Source organism: Aotus nancymaae, unplaced genomic scaffold (genome assembly GCF_030222135.1).
Source record: "Aotus nancymaae isolate 86718 unplaced genomic scaffold, 86718_ANA_hifiasm-v0.15.2.pri h1tg000103l, whole genome shotgun sequence".
NCBI lineage: Eukaryota > Metazoa > Chordata > Mammalia > Primates > Aotidae > Aotus > Aotus nancymaae.
In genome coordinates, this window is record NW_026988518.1 from 2483344 (window position 1) to 2497961 (window position 14618).

Genomic DNA, 14618 nt, shown 5'->3' on the forward strand with positions numbered 1-14618 from the left:
CCTATGCTGACTGTCTCCCTCCAGGACTACTGTCCTTCTTCTTTGTTCCTTTAGCATGCTGTATTTCACCCAAATTCTCATTGACCACTTTGACCAGTGTGTGCCTTTTTCTGTGTCTGTAGTTCATTCAAACTGCATGATCTATGACAGGACTATGGTGATCATTTTCCAACACTTTTACATTCTCATATCCCAGGGTCTGCCATGTAATGGAGGCTTATTAAATATGCATTAAAATGAATGAATAAATGAAAAAAAAAAACACATGTAAGTTAATGTGAAAATAAAGGATGAGTCTGGCCATTGGTTTTAATTGTCCCAAGTGAATAATTATAGAATTCTGGTTCTAACAATGTGGTTCAAATTATGAATACTAGAATCACTTCAGAGGCCCCTTTTCAAAATGCAGATTCCCAGTCCAGTAACTTGGACTCTGTAGGGGCTCCTCTGTGAGTCTGTGCCACTTATCAAGCTTCCAAGTGGTTCTTAGGTGCAACAGAGTTCGAATATATCTCTGGCCAGGTCTCCAGGAAGCAGAGTCTGAGATGAGATTAATGCACAGGAAGTTTACATGCAGGTTAGCATCTGTAGAAGAGTGAAGAAGGTGGGATTGGGCAAACAGTCACAATAAATGCTTCAGTGGCTCCTTGCAGACTAGCTCCCCAAATACCAGAGTGGGTAACGAGCCTCTAAGCCCACTCAGTGACCTTGAATTGGTTGTGTGCTGCTACTGGAAAGGAGGCCTGACCTTGTGGAACCTGTTGTCTTCAGCAGCAGAGGGAGGTAGCTGTGGGAATAAAGCTTTGGTCTTGAAGGGAGTGGATCTGGGCTATGCTTTGAAGTATCTACTACAGAACTCAGTTGTCGTGTGAATAGGATGAAGGTTGAAAGACTTCAGAAAATTGGAAAGAAAGAGACAGAGAGGGAAGGTGGAAGGAAGGAAGAGTGGAAGAAAGGATATATCAAGTTGTAAACTAAGACTTTACCTTGGATCTTTGCATTTGTATAATAATTTTGGTCTAAAAGAATTACAAACCTTATCATAAAAAACTGCATGCCAAGTATTGTCATCATAGTGAGGGATCAAAACAAAACTGAGAGAGTGAACGAATGATGTATCCTAAATAAGTATCATTCTCTTAAAATCAAGAAGAAACTCTGAGAGGCAGGGCAGTTACTAGCCAACATGATTCTCATTTATGCACCTCAAGAGGAGTACAAAAGCTGAAACATAGAAATTTTATATTTATTGCTTAAAAATGTTTTGTATCGCTTCAACTCAGTAGGCGGAGGTTGCAGTGAGCCAAGGTCATGCCGCTGCACTCCAGCCTGGTGACAGAGCAAGACTGTGTCTCAAAATAAAAAGTTTTTTTACCGAAAAATAATATAATTTTATTTATACTTACTAGACACTGACTCTGAATGAGTATAAGGTAGAAAATATATAGATTAGCTCACTTATCTTGTAGTTTCTTAATGCAATTATTTTATTTCCTAGATGCCTGAAATGTGCAGATGCCCCCTGTCAGAAGAGCTGTCCAACTAATCTTGATATTAAATCATTCATCACAAGTATTGCAAACAAGGTAAATTCAGATTTAAATCTGCAAATGAAAATAATAACAGTATTTGATCTTGTTCTCTATTATTATCCATGGGTACAGCATACAGCTTGTCTTAGAATATCTGATTAAAGCATTAAATATGATTTCTATAGGCATTTAAAAATGTGGCACATTTATTAATTAAGCACTTCCAAGTTGTGATTTATCATGAAAATTTATTTAATTGTTCGTTTTGAAAATTAGTTTATGTTAACATGAATGATTTTTAAAATTCAAGACACTGAATAGATTGACTTTATGCTTGCTAAATACTCATAGACAAGAACTGTCACTGATCAGCAGAACACTATTATGATTTGTGAAATATCTTTGAAAGTGTGCTTTGATAGTAAGTCTAGTGCACAGATATAGCAAGGGAATAGTTTTTTTTTTTTACTAAAATTTAGTTAATTTGTTTAAGATTTGAAATAATTCGTAGTGACTCATAGAGTTGTAGCAAAAAAAATACAACAAAAAATAGAAACAAGGCTTATATGGGCATGAGTAGAACACAAAGAATTTTGATCTTTAGTTTTTTTAAAGAAATCAATGTAAGTCTAAGCCCAGTTTTCATTCACTAAGTGAATAGTTGATTAATTAGATAATTAATAGTACCTATTGTTTTTGTGAAGAGAGCATTGAGAGCTCTTGCCCAAGTGTCTAATTCTTTAAGGATAAACAAAGCTGAAGAAAGTCTCCCATAAAGATACAGAGAATTCTTTCATAAGATTTACTACTGATTTTCTAAAACACTGTAAAGATACCTTAACTCCTACTCCAACAACCAGGTACCCTTTTACATATAAAGATTATTTCTTAATATATGTCAAGTATTTAAAATCAGTAATTTAGGAGGAGAAAAATGATAAATACTTTTATATCAATTTAGGGGTTTGAAAGAAGTTAAAAATTATTACTTTGGTGTAGGGACATGGCATTAATCTGCGACTGGTCAGATTTATTAGGATCTGAAGTCTGGTTTGAATTTTTAGATAAATCACTTATTGTGAAACTGGGGAAAATTACCTCCTTACTTTCACTTATGAAGGAAGGGTAGCATCTATCTTACAGAGTTGTGTTATAAACTGAATAATGTTTTTATATGAAAATGTCTAATATAGTAATTACTCAACAAATATTTTGTTGATGTGGAATTATTAGTTTCCCTATTCATTCAATATAGTAAATATTGTACAAGTAATTGCTGTTTTTGAAATAAATTTATATTTATAAAATCTTATTTGTTTAATAAAGATCTTATCAGAAAAGGAGCATCCAAAGTTTGAAGTCTAAGTATGTTTGCTAAAAAATATGTCTAAGTTAACACTCCTCACATCAAGCATGAGGAAATATGAGAATCATGATGGACTATCTTAGAATATCCAGCCTACCCCATTTTTTTCATAGATATTTCAGAATTCAGTACTTATTTTATGAGTACACACTTCATTTATTCAAGGTCTACACAAATGTCTAGATTGTCTAGAAAAAAAGACAAATGGGATTCTTAGAGAAGTTTACAAAATGTCTAAGCAAGATCACAATCATCTCTATTTTAGGGAAAACTCTTTCTGTTTCATTAGTTTGTTCATATTCTTTACCGAATGGAGCATTTTGCTTAGATATGTATTTAAAAGATTTCTATATGAATATGATATATTTGATGATGTTTAATTGAAAAGATAATCTTTTGTCAAACATTAAAAAAATTTGTAAGTAATTTTTTGTTGAGGAATCACTGTAGCAATCATAAAAGGTCAAAGATTCTTGTTTTTTAAAGCCTGCAGGTTTTTAGATATTTACCAGCTGTGTACAATCTAGGTTGTCCCACGTTGCTTTGCCAGTGGACTTCAATACAGTAGGGGGGTTCTTTCCAGGTTGAGAGGGTAATTGAATCGCTGACTCAATGAGGCTTTCACCTCTCTGAGAAAAGGATGTCACTTGTTTTGTATTGTGTTAGGCTTCTGTGATTCAGTGGAGTTTAGACCAATACTTCCATTCTTTATTTTCTTACAAACTGGATTACAGCTCTAGTTTTTAAAGGTACACTCAATTCTATTGTCCCCCCTCAGTCAGTTTTTCTCTGTTTCATTTGTGCAGGCTGTCGTTTGCAATTGTATCTCTCAATTGGAAGCACACGTTTCAGATTTATCAAACTGTGAATACTGGGTTATATTTCTTGATAGGTTTTCTTTTAAAAAATACTGCTTTATATGAGAAGGCATGAGATCAATCTATCAATATAATGAAATAAATGGCTTTTTTAAACAGTGCTCCTTGATTTAATGATCCTTTATTTAAAACAATAGAGGTATGTTCTCTTCAAAACTTCTACATTACATTGTAAGCCATCAATTTTTCCATGATTTTGCATGTGTTTGTAAAATCTATATACTCAGATTAGTGTGTTTTTTGTGTATAGATAAATTTATAATATATGTTACAGAAAAGATGACTAAATGATATGATGTAAAATAAAAGTTTTTTTTTGTGATAGATCTATATTTTAGAGGAACAACAAAATTGAAATTACCTTGATATGTATGTATTTGTATGTATATGTATAGGTATGATTGAGAGGGATATATTATATATATATTGTACACACACACATATATACATATTACAGATGTTACAAAGCAGGAAAGCAGAAATGTAATCAATAGATTTGGTACTTTCTCCTGTTGGGTTTGCCTTTCAATTTCAGTGGCAATGGTTTATACTCTTATCAAACAAAATATTGATCATTTCTAGAATAACTTTCTAAACTTTGCTCAAATTCTATGACTTCCTTGCTCAGTAACTGTAGTTGCTTCCCAGTGCCTAGAAACTAATGTCCAAATACAAAACCTATTATGTAAGTTGATTGGGCTTTCTCCTACTATTATATTAAAGAAGTAAGTTTGAAGAAAAAATGTTAGAAAGTAAATAATTTATTACCCAGTAATTTTAAAAATGTAAATATTTATATATATTCAACAAAAAGCAGTGATAAGATTTCAGGTTTCCCTTGGTACACGAGGTCACTTCCTTCATCTTTGTTGTTCAATGGTAGTTATGAACCCCTCTATCCGTTTCAAGAGTATTGACTATATATCTGCCATAAGATGGTGCTCAATAGAACAAAGCTTAAAAAACAAAACAAAACACACTCTATCACCTTTGATCAGCATGACCTCCAAAGTTATAGAATAACACTTAGGTAGGTGGAATATTTTAGAAAATGTCCATAATAGACAAATATATAGAAACAGAAAGTAGATAAGTGATTTCCTGGGACTCGGTTAGGAGAGTTAGGCAAAAATAGGTGAGGAGTATTTATAAAAGTGGGTAATGACTACAAGTCATGATGGAGTATCTTTTTTGAGTGATCAAAAATCAGTGTTCTAAATTAATTGGTGTAAATATGATATGTGAATTATATCTTAATAAAGCTCCACACATGCAGACACGTGCACAAACACACACACACCCCTCTATCTCTGTTATATTCCTAGAGGGTACACAAGCCATTATCTTTCAGAGTTGCAGAGTTGAGTATGCCATGTGATTTAAATAATTCTGAACTCATGCTCCAAGTTTCATTACAGGTGACCTGCCAATTTTGGAGTATGTATTTTGGGTTGGTTTGTGTCATTTAGAATATCAATGTGAATGAGTTTTGTGTCATAGAATAAAGTTTAATTCTGATTACCTCTTTCCATGTTGTAAGATTTTTTTTGTATATTAATTCTCTCTTTTAAAATTTTCTGAGAGTATGATAATTGCTTTATTTAGTCAAAATTGGATTAGCTTTATTCACATTCTTGCCCATTTTTTCAATGTTGCAATTTCCATGTTGAAGCAGTTTTACTTGGAATAAATAAAATTTTATTCAGAAAGAGTTTTCTTGTTGTTGTTGGCAGACTATCTTAATTTTTCTTTCTGAGCTATTTTTATTTTTATTTTTTTACTTTTGAAAAGTTTTTTCACTAACTATAGAATTTAGGGTTGGCAATTATTATTATTATTTTTCTGCCTCATAGAACTTACCATTTCAGTGCCTTTTATCATACAGTGCTACTATTGAAAAATGAATGGAAATCTCATCATTGTTCTTTGAGGTTAATATATCTTTGGGGTGCTGTTTTAAAGATCTTTTAGTTTTTGACATTCAACAATTTTACAATGATTTATCTAAGTCCATATTTCCTTTTATTTGTCCTGCTTATTTTTCTTTGGAATTCTTGAAACTGGATTGATTTCTTTCATCATTTTGGGAAATTTTTCAGTGTCTCTCTGTCTTTATGAAGCTCTAATTAGATACATGTTAGATCTTTTTACTTTGTTCTCAATGACTCTTAGGTTTCATAAGTTTGTCTTTTTGTTTACAGTGTGGGTTTCATTCTAGATAATTTCCTTTAATTCTGTTTTGAAGTTCACTTATAATTTCTTCACCGGTTTCAAATATACTGTTAAAATGGTCCTTTGAGTTTTGAGCTACAATTATATCTTTCATTTCTAAGAGTTTATTGTGCTTTTTTAAAAATAATCTGCCAGGTTTTTATTAATCTTTTCAAGCCTTTTATTTTGACAGTTTTACTATTCAAAGTCTCTGTGAGTCTGATTATACTGCCTGTGCTATCTACTGCCTCCACTGAGTGCTTTATGTTCCCTTGTATGTTCATTGATTTTTTTTCTAATACTCTGCTATTTTTTGTTGATGCCTTATTGGAGGAAATTCTCTGACAAGTATGAAGAATGCAAGTTTCTTTACAAGAGATTTATATTTGCTTCCCTCAGACAATGGCTTTACTGCCAGTCCTCTGGGACCACCTTAAACTAAATTTCTCATTTGATGTTTATTTCAAGTCACCAAGATTGTGTGACTCAGGCCACAAATACACTGGAAGACTGTATTATTATAAATTTAATTTGCTAAGGAAATTATTTTCCCTCTTTTTCTTGTGTACCCAAGTTTAAGACAGGAAAGTTTTTGTGCAATTCCAGGTGGAAGTGAGGTAGGATTAATTTTAATTTCTCTTTCTGGTGATGTGGACGTAGGCGATCCTAGCTTTATGATTGAATCTTATGTTAGACCCAGACTTTCAATGGACCTTGAACTTTTTCTTCTAAATCCTATGTCCTCTGAGACCCTTAAAACGGAAGCCTATGTTTACATGGTTTGGCAAATGCCTTTATGAGGATTCCTACTGATTTCTCTGATCTACTTGCTGCCTTGTCATTTTCAGTGTTTGGATATGCCTATTCATGAATGGGTACATTTAAGATGACTTAAAAGCTTTTTTCCTATAGTTTTAATTTCTAATTAGAAGAATCATAGCAGATAACTAGTTTTCAATATGCCCTGGAAAAGTGCAATAAATATTTAAGAGTAAGTGGTGGCTCAAGCCTGTAATCCCAGCACTTTGGGAGGCCGAGGCGGGTGGATCACGAGGTCAAGAGATCGAGACCATCCTGGTCAACATGGTGAAACCCCGTCTCTACTAATACAAAAAATTAGCTGGGCACGGTGGCGCGTGCCTGTAATCCCAGCTACTCAGGAGGCTGAGGCAGGAGAATTGCCTGAACCCAGGAGGCGGAGGTTGCGGTGAGCCGAGATCGCGCCATTGCACTCCAGCCTGGGTATCAAGAGCGAAACTCCGTCTCAAAAAAAAAAAAAAAAAAAAAAAAAAAAAAAAAAGAGTAAGTGGATAGTCTAGATTGATAAAAACCCAAATTTTGTATAGGAAAATATTGGCATAGTAATTGGAGAGCTACATGGAAGAAAGAAACTTTAAAAAATAAGACAAAAAAGATTTATTATATCAGATACTGATACTACAAAGCTGCTGTAATCAAAACAATGTAGTACTCGTGCAGGAATATACATTTCTCAAACAGATGAGAGTCTATAAATAGAACCAAGTAAATATGAGTATATGACATATAATGCGGAAGACATTTCAATTCAGTAGAAAATAAATGACTTCTTCAATAGGTAGTTCTGGAATAATTTTGACTTTGCTTTTAGAATCTTTCATAGGTTATCTCCTAGAATACTTTGCAGGTGGACTAACATTCGACATATGAAAAATACTTATTTAAGGATAATTTTAAATACAAGCAGCTATAAAGTATAGAAGAACAAATTTTACTACCTGCATTATAAAAATATATTTTAAAATAAAAACTAACCTCACTTGAAACCAACTGAAAAATTATTTGCCATGCATGTTTCAAGCCAAGTGTTAACATCTTTGTTAATCAAAGAGTTTCTGAATATTTATTTGAGAAGGATAACTCAGTGCAGGCATAGGCAAAAATTATATTATTATACAAGTAATATAAGTGCCTATTAATCATATTAAAGTTAGTCTACTTGCATATTAGTCAGTAATATGTAAATGAAAAGATGAGACACCAGTTTTCTCTTATCAAATTGTTGAAGTTGAAAAGTAAGCTCCTATGTTACTAGCAGGAAGGAAAGAACTTTAGAACAACCAAATATATGGTGGGTGCATATTTGAGAATTAAAAATATATATGCTGTTTCACCAGCATGCTTTATTAATTTGTTCTACCTAGAGAAACAAAGTATTACAATGTAAAGGGATACATGTACAAGGATATTATTTAAAGCAATTATAGCATTGTTTAAAGTAACACAAACTGGTGACAACTTTAGTATCAGCTCAGTCTGTTAGGCTGTATTTATATTACAGAATGTTAAAAAGCAATTCTTAAAACTGCATTTTATATTTATAGATCTAAAAGGATATTTATAGTAGGTGAAAAAGGACAAATATAGTAATTTGAATAGCATGACACTATTTCTAGAAAAAAGATTAATCTGAATATAAACAAAAAAAGGGAGGATGTAATTTAACTTTAGTTTCTTTATTTGATTGAGGTTGGTGTAGGGTGAACTTAGATTTTTAATGTTTTCCTTATAAATATGTATATTATTTTGCTTCTTCTAAGGAACACACATTTTATAATAAAAATAAATTGAAATTCAGTAGTAAAATGAAATAAAATAAAACTGAGAAGTTTCCCAATAGCACATGACCCTATTCAAAGTTTTCATTGTGGTCTAAAGAGTGAGAGAAAGATCAAGAATTTTTTTCCCTCAAATGACTAAAATAGTTCCAAATATGTTTTTTGGACAATTACCCTGGTATTCTAATGTCACCTTTATTGTCTGTTCAATTCCATATTTACCGAAATCTGTTTTCAAATATTCTTTGTCCTGCCAATCTATCTATATGTAACAGGACCAAACTGTTTTAATCTCTATGCTGTCTAGTAAATTTTGTTACTAACTAAAAGCATCTCCTTGATATTACATTTATTTTCAAAGTGTCATAGCTTTTTTTCTGCATGCAAAACTAGCTTTGTAAACTGAAAAAGAGTTATGCAGAATAATCATTGAGTGCCATGTTCAGATTGTAATAAAATATTAATTTCTAATTATTAATGTAAATGTATGCACAACTTGACTCATTCATTTATCACAAATGTTACTGTAGTTAATGTAACTATTAACTCAATTTTCCAGAATCCAGACTTTATTTTTAATAAATAACTTCATAGTCTCGAATCTGGCAAATTGTAGAATACTAAATTTACTAGTGTTAAAGACAAAGGACAGGGGTATTATTTTTTAAATGTCACATCTTAATTAACCTGTGGTGTGAAAAAAAAGATGGATATAACATTGTCTATTGAATCATTAATGATTATGTAAAATCTATCTTGTTTCTGTTTTGCTGTATATATATTTGGGACATCACAAGGTTACATTTTTACATTTAATCACAGTTGATACAATGTGTAATAGTCACTGATTTTATTTACATTTACTTAAATAAAAGAAGTTCAGATTTGAAAAGCTTGTAGCTCAAAGCAAATGTTAGTCAGTTATAAGTTATAAAATGTAAACAACTTAAAATCCGAGTGTCATGTTAGTACAAATGAGAAAGGATTTTTATGATACATCTTAAGGCAATTTTATATGAAACAAGTAGCATCCTATTGTTTGTGGTTGTGTATAGTATAGACAAATTTAAACATATACTTTTGTAAATATTTGATAAAATTTAAGTTATTTAAAAAGCACACTAATGATATAAAAGAGAGATATATGTAAATTAAATTGGAATCACAACTATTTTCTTTCATAATATTAAGAGAAAGAGAAATCTGTATAAAGAAACACATAAGATACTAGTTTGGGTATTTTTTAATATTAATGAGTAAACTTCATCATAGAAGAATATAGACCAAAAGAAAATGTGATTGAACTAGGCATCTCATTGTATAGAAAAGAAATTTGAAACTCAGCAAAGCTAGGTGATTTATGTCAGATCACACAGCTGCTTGATAGTATAACTGAATTTTCCAGATTTCTTGTCCAGTGAGCCTTTGTATTACAGTATACTCTCTATATTAACAAAGTATGCACATTATGAACTAGCATTAAAATACAAAAGGCTGGAGCCTTTGCTATCATGACAAAATTTTATAAGCACCATTAACATCTTAAGTGTTATGTGAAAATTATAATGTAATAGACTTCATGTTAAAGAAATTTAGGTTTAGTTTTTTTCAAAACTACTTTGAAAAATTTAAAATTTTAAAGTAAATTATTAGAATTGATACTAATTATATTTCTGAAGCTATTAATGGGACTAAATTAATGTACTTAGAGACTTTTTTGAAAATACTTTTAACATCCACCATAGAATATAGTCACACACAATAATAGTACACATCACAACAGTCTTTCAATTAAGGAATTACTCATATTCTTGTCAATAAAGAACAAACTCTCACAAAACAGTTTGACTTTTTTTTATGTAGGACAAATGGTGTGATATTACATTCTAGATTTAATGGCATAAATAATCATTTTTTTGGCATGGCATAAATAGTCATGAAAGAAAAACTTTTCAGCATTTTATATGTAAGTTATGCATATGTTTGAATATATATATATATTTAACATTAACATGGGAGATTTTTTGAATAATATTCTTAACCTCTCAATAATTTCTCAAACTAAAATATTCTCATTTGCTTACAAGTTGTGTAATATTAATAAATGAAATTGTAGAATTATTTCAATGCCTGGTGCTTTTTTAAAACTCTAATGATGACTAGCTCTAACACCTTTGTATTTGTATTAGCGTTTTTGTATTAGTATATTTGTATTAGTGTTTAGACGTAGAAAAGTATCCTATCTCTTTGAAGGAAATTATACAAACTCTACTACACACTAAATAAAATAATATTTTATCTTTTTATTTCTGTCTTCAAGTTTCTTTATAACTTACTGGAAATGAAAAACTTAACCCTCTAAATTTCTTATAAAATTTATTGCATTTATAATTATTTTCACTGGATAAAGTGTACTTTTATAATTTTAGAAAATACATTCATGTTACTTAATTTTAATTGGTCATTCAAAAACTATGAAGCTCTTTCTTATTTTTGCCTTCTATAGAGATGTTCATTTTCAGGATTAAAAGATAAGTCGGCCAGGCACAGTGACTCACACGTGTAATCCCACCACTTTGGGAGGCCATGGCGGCTGGGTCTCTTGTGGTTAGGAGTTTAAAACCAGCCTGGCTAACATGGCAAAACCCCATCTCTACTAAAAAAAATTCAAAATTTAGCTGGGTATGGTGGTGCATCCCTGCAGTCCCTGCTACTCAGGAGGCGAAGGCAGGAGATTCGCTTGACCCCAGGAGGTTGCACTGAGCGGAGATCTCGCCATTCCACTCCAGCCTGGGTGACAGAGCCAGACTCTGTCAAAAAGAAAAAAAGAAGGTAATTAGTAATCAGTAATTCAGTTTCTAGTATTATATACGTAGTTGACTACATGATTACAGGCAAAAGGGGTAGATTAGTCATGATCTCTGACCTAAATAAAACAAAAAAGACATGTCATAAAAATATAAGACTATGGCAAATACATACTTACAAACACAGTCATCAAAAGGCTGTTGTATGAAGTACATCTGGGAGTATGCTTCCAATTGGAAAAAAGCATAAATATTGATAAAGGTCTTTAAAATAAATGTTATCTGATATGAAGTATGAAAAGAATGGGTTTTGGTATAGATGAAAGTTTTATTTCATTTAGCTAGAACAATATAGAGGCAACAATATTGATTCTCCATTCATATTTAGTGCTTATCAAATGGGCTCTCACGTAGTTGATGAATGATGAATACATGTGCACACATAGACTAAGTTATTTTGACTAACTCATGGGGAAAATTGTAAATTCTTAAGTATTTTAAAAAGAAAAGGGAGGATAGGATGCAGAAAATCGGAGTAATAGAAGTAACTTTTAAAATTTATATTGGTTCTATATAAAAATTATGCCACCATTTATATGTCCCCATATCATTGATTTTTATGGTTTGGTGGATTGATGATTTTCTGTGTATAATTTGTTGCTTCTTTCTTTCTGTATTTTTTATTCTACTTCCTAACATGAGTTTTATTTAACAAATATGATGATCTTAAACTCATAGTATTCATATTTAAGAAAATCTTTTTAGGGAGAAAAAGCCTAAAGGGGTAGAGTGGGGACCTAACTTCATTAAATCTATTCTATAGTATGTAATGGAATAGGCATCTTATCCATGCAAAGTTAAAAAGTACAAAATATAAATATGCCTGACGAAGAAAGAATTTTGATCTTCATGTCTCAAGTGATGAAACCGAGGCTGAAGATATGACATTTCCCCAGCCATATTGCTTGTGCGTGGTATAAACTGAATTCAAATTTAGTTGATGACTTCAAAGCCCATGTGTATGTGTGTGTGTGTGTGTGTGTACATGCGCGCGCTTATACATGCCTGTGTTTTTGTTCCAATTTAATGTCTCAGGATCAAAAAAACCTTTATCTTCTACAAGAATGATTACTGATTTCTTTACATGTTTAGGCTTAAATGAGGCTCACTGAACTAAATGTATAGTTCTAAAAATAAATCATATTGTATAACACTGATCTAAAATGTAGTGTATCTAATATATGAAAAGATAAGTTTTCAGAATAAACCTAGTCAAACCTATTCTTCTGTCTCCATTTTTTTTCTATGAGAGCATGAGTACGATGATGTCAGGAATTTTCATGTGTCCTGTTCACGATATATCTACATTCTCTTTTGCCAAATATCTGAGGACCCACAGGTTATTCATTGAGAGATGGTGACAGCTCGACAGAGTGTTCTTTGTACATGTACTTTCTGTGTGTGGTGCTAGAGACATTTTCTATTCAATTAATGTACATCAGTGCATTCACCATTACAGCTTGAGCCAGAAATATAAGTAATGTTAATTCACCCTTCTCACACATGCAAACTTCTTGAAGTTTAGCCCAAGTATTTTTTAAAATGCAACAGATTGGAGTTTATCTTGGAAGGGTGCTTCCATCTGTGAAAACTGTCATTGGAAGAAGGAAGAACACTTTAAAATAAATCCACCAGCTGTATTGATAATCTTGTAGTGATATGAAGACTTGAATATGATAGGACTATTTGTTAAATTAGTTATACCATATGACAGGATAGCGGCTTGTGAGTTTTCCAGTTCTTGATAATGACTTTAAAAATCATTAAATTGTGGAGGAATGACACTAATGCAGTTTCATGCTGTAATTTTAAAATAAAAAGCAAAATATAGAAGTTAAAATTATTTTATAATTAACTCACCTAAATGGCACATGTTGTGCCTATGAACATGCTTTAAAAACCTCAAGGACTAATAGAAAATTCAATACCTGCAAATTGTGGGTAAATTAATGGGCCAAAGAACATTCAATGCCTATATTTTTGTGTTGATTTAAAAACAACAAACATTTCAAATATTACTTTTGTTTTTAGATTTTTGTTAAAAGAAGGATTGAAAGTCCTAATGTTTTGTACACAAAATATCTCTATGTACAAAAAAATCTGATATGTATTTTGTGTCTCTCCTGACATAGCCCTGTACATTTTTTCTTCACATGATGGAACAGTGAAATGCTTATGACTGATTGAGTAACATGAACCAGTTGAAGTAGTGTGTATTTTCTAGAAGGAGACTGCTGGGGTGTCTGTAAAGTACCCTTCTAAATTTAAATTTTCTTGCCTTTACTTTTAAAAAGAATGAAGAGCTCACAGAATAGAAATCAAGCCTCTTATGTAGAAGGAGGACTCAACAAATCTTCCCACTTACTATGAGAGAAAAAATTGATATTGATCTTGACGTTCTCTGTGGGAAGAGTTGAGGTATTCCCCTTCTAATAGGTTTTTGAGTGTCTTTGGTTGTGAGTACTAAGATCCCTAAACAATGGAGTTATCTACCATTTTTTCAAAGTTATTTATAATAGATAGGTTGCAAAGGTGACTTCTGAATCATTGCTTAATGTTGGTTCAACCCATTTTCAAAATCATTCTTCTTTATTCTATGGTACATGCCCATGCTTTCCTCTTTCCAGGCATCATTGTGTAACCTCTCTTAGGCTCCCTGCCTTTCCCCTTCCTTTCCAAGAATTTTCACATCATCTATTCAATAATGTTCTCAGTTAATTTCTTAATACTGGAACCCTTCTTTCAAAAAAGCTTTAATTAAATACTAATCCCTCAGCTTGCCAGTCAGAATCCTCCATAATTTGGTTCATGCACATTTTTCAAATATATCTTCTAATAATCTTTCTCAAGTGAATGAATTACCTCAGCCAAATTGCGAAGTCATTATACCAAGCCCTGTTCTGAACTTTCTTGAATATTTACTCATATCAATCCAGAATGATGTGGCTATCATTCTCTCTTATCTTAGACCTGTCACACCCAGAATTATTTTGAGTGTCATCCATTTAAAGCTGATGCTGGATGCCTTAACCTGAAATGACTTCTTACTCTGATGCTAAGGCATCTTGATATCAGGAAGCATATACTTTTTTTAAAAAAAAATACGCATAATGCTTTATATTTAGAAGACATTCAATAAATCCTTACTAACTTAAAACAATTTTTAA

The 14618-nt window shown here is 31.7% G+C and overlaps 1 protein-coding gene across 3 annotated transcripts in view; it reads left to right on the plus strand.

The window, feature by feature from the left end:
* DPYD (dihydropyrimidine dehydrogenase) overlaps positions 1-14618 on the plus strand; it is an 865822-nt gene that overhangs the window by 199396 nt on the left and 651808 nt on the right. For all 3 annotated transcript variants that reach the window (XM_012458470.2, XM_012458472.2, XM_012458471.2), the window contains one exon: positions 1499-1586. In XM_012458470.2, the coding sequence (XP_012313893.2) occupies positions 1499-1586 (88 nt within the window). The remainder of the gene's footprint in view (positions 1-1498; positions 1587-14618) is intronic.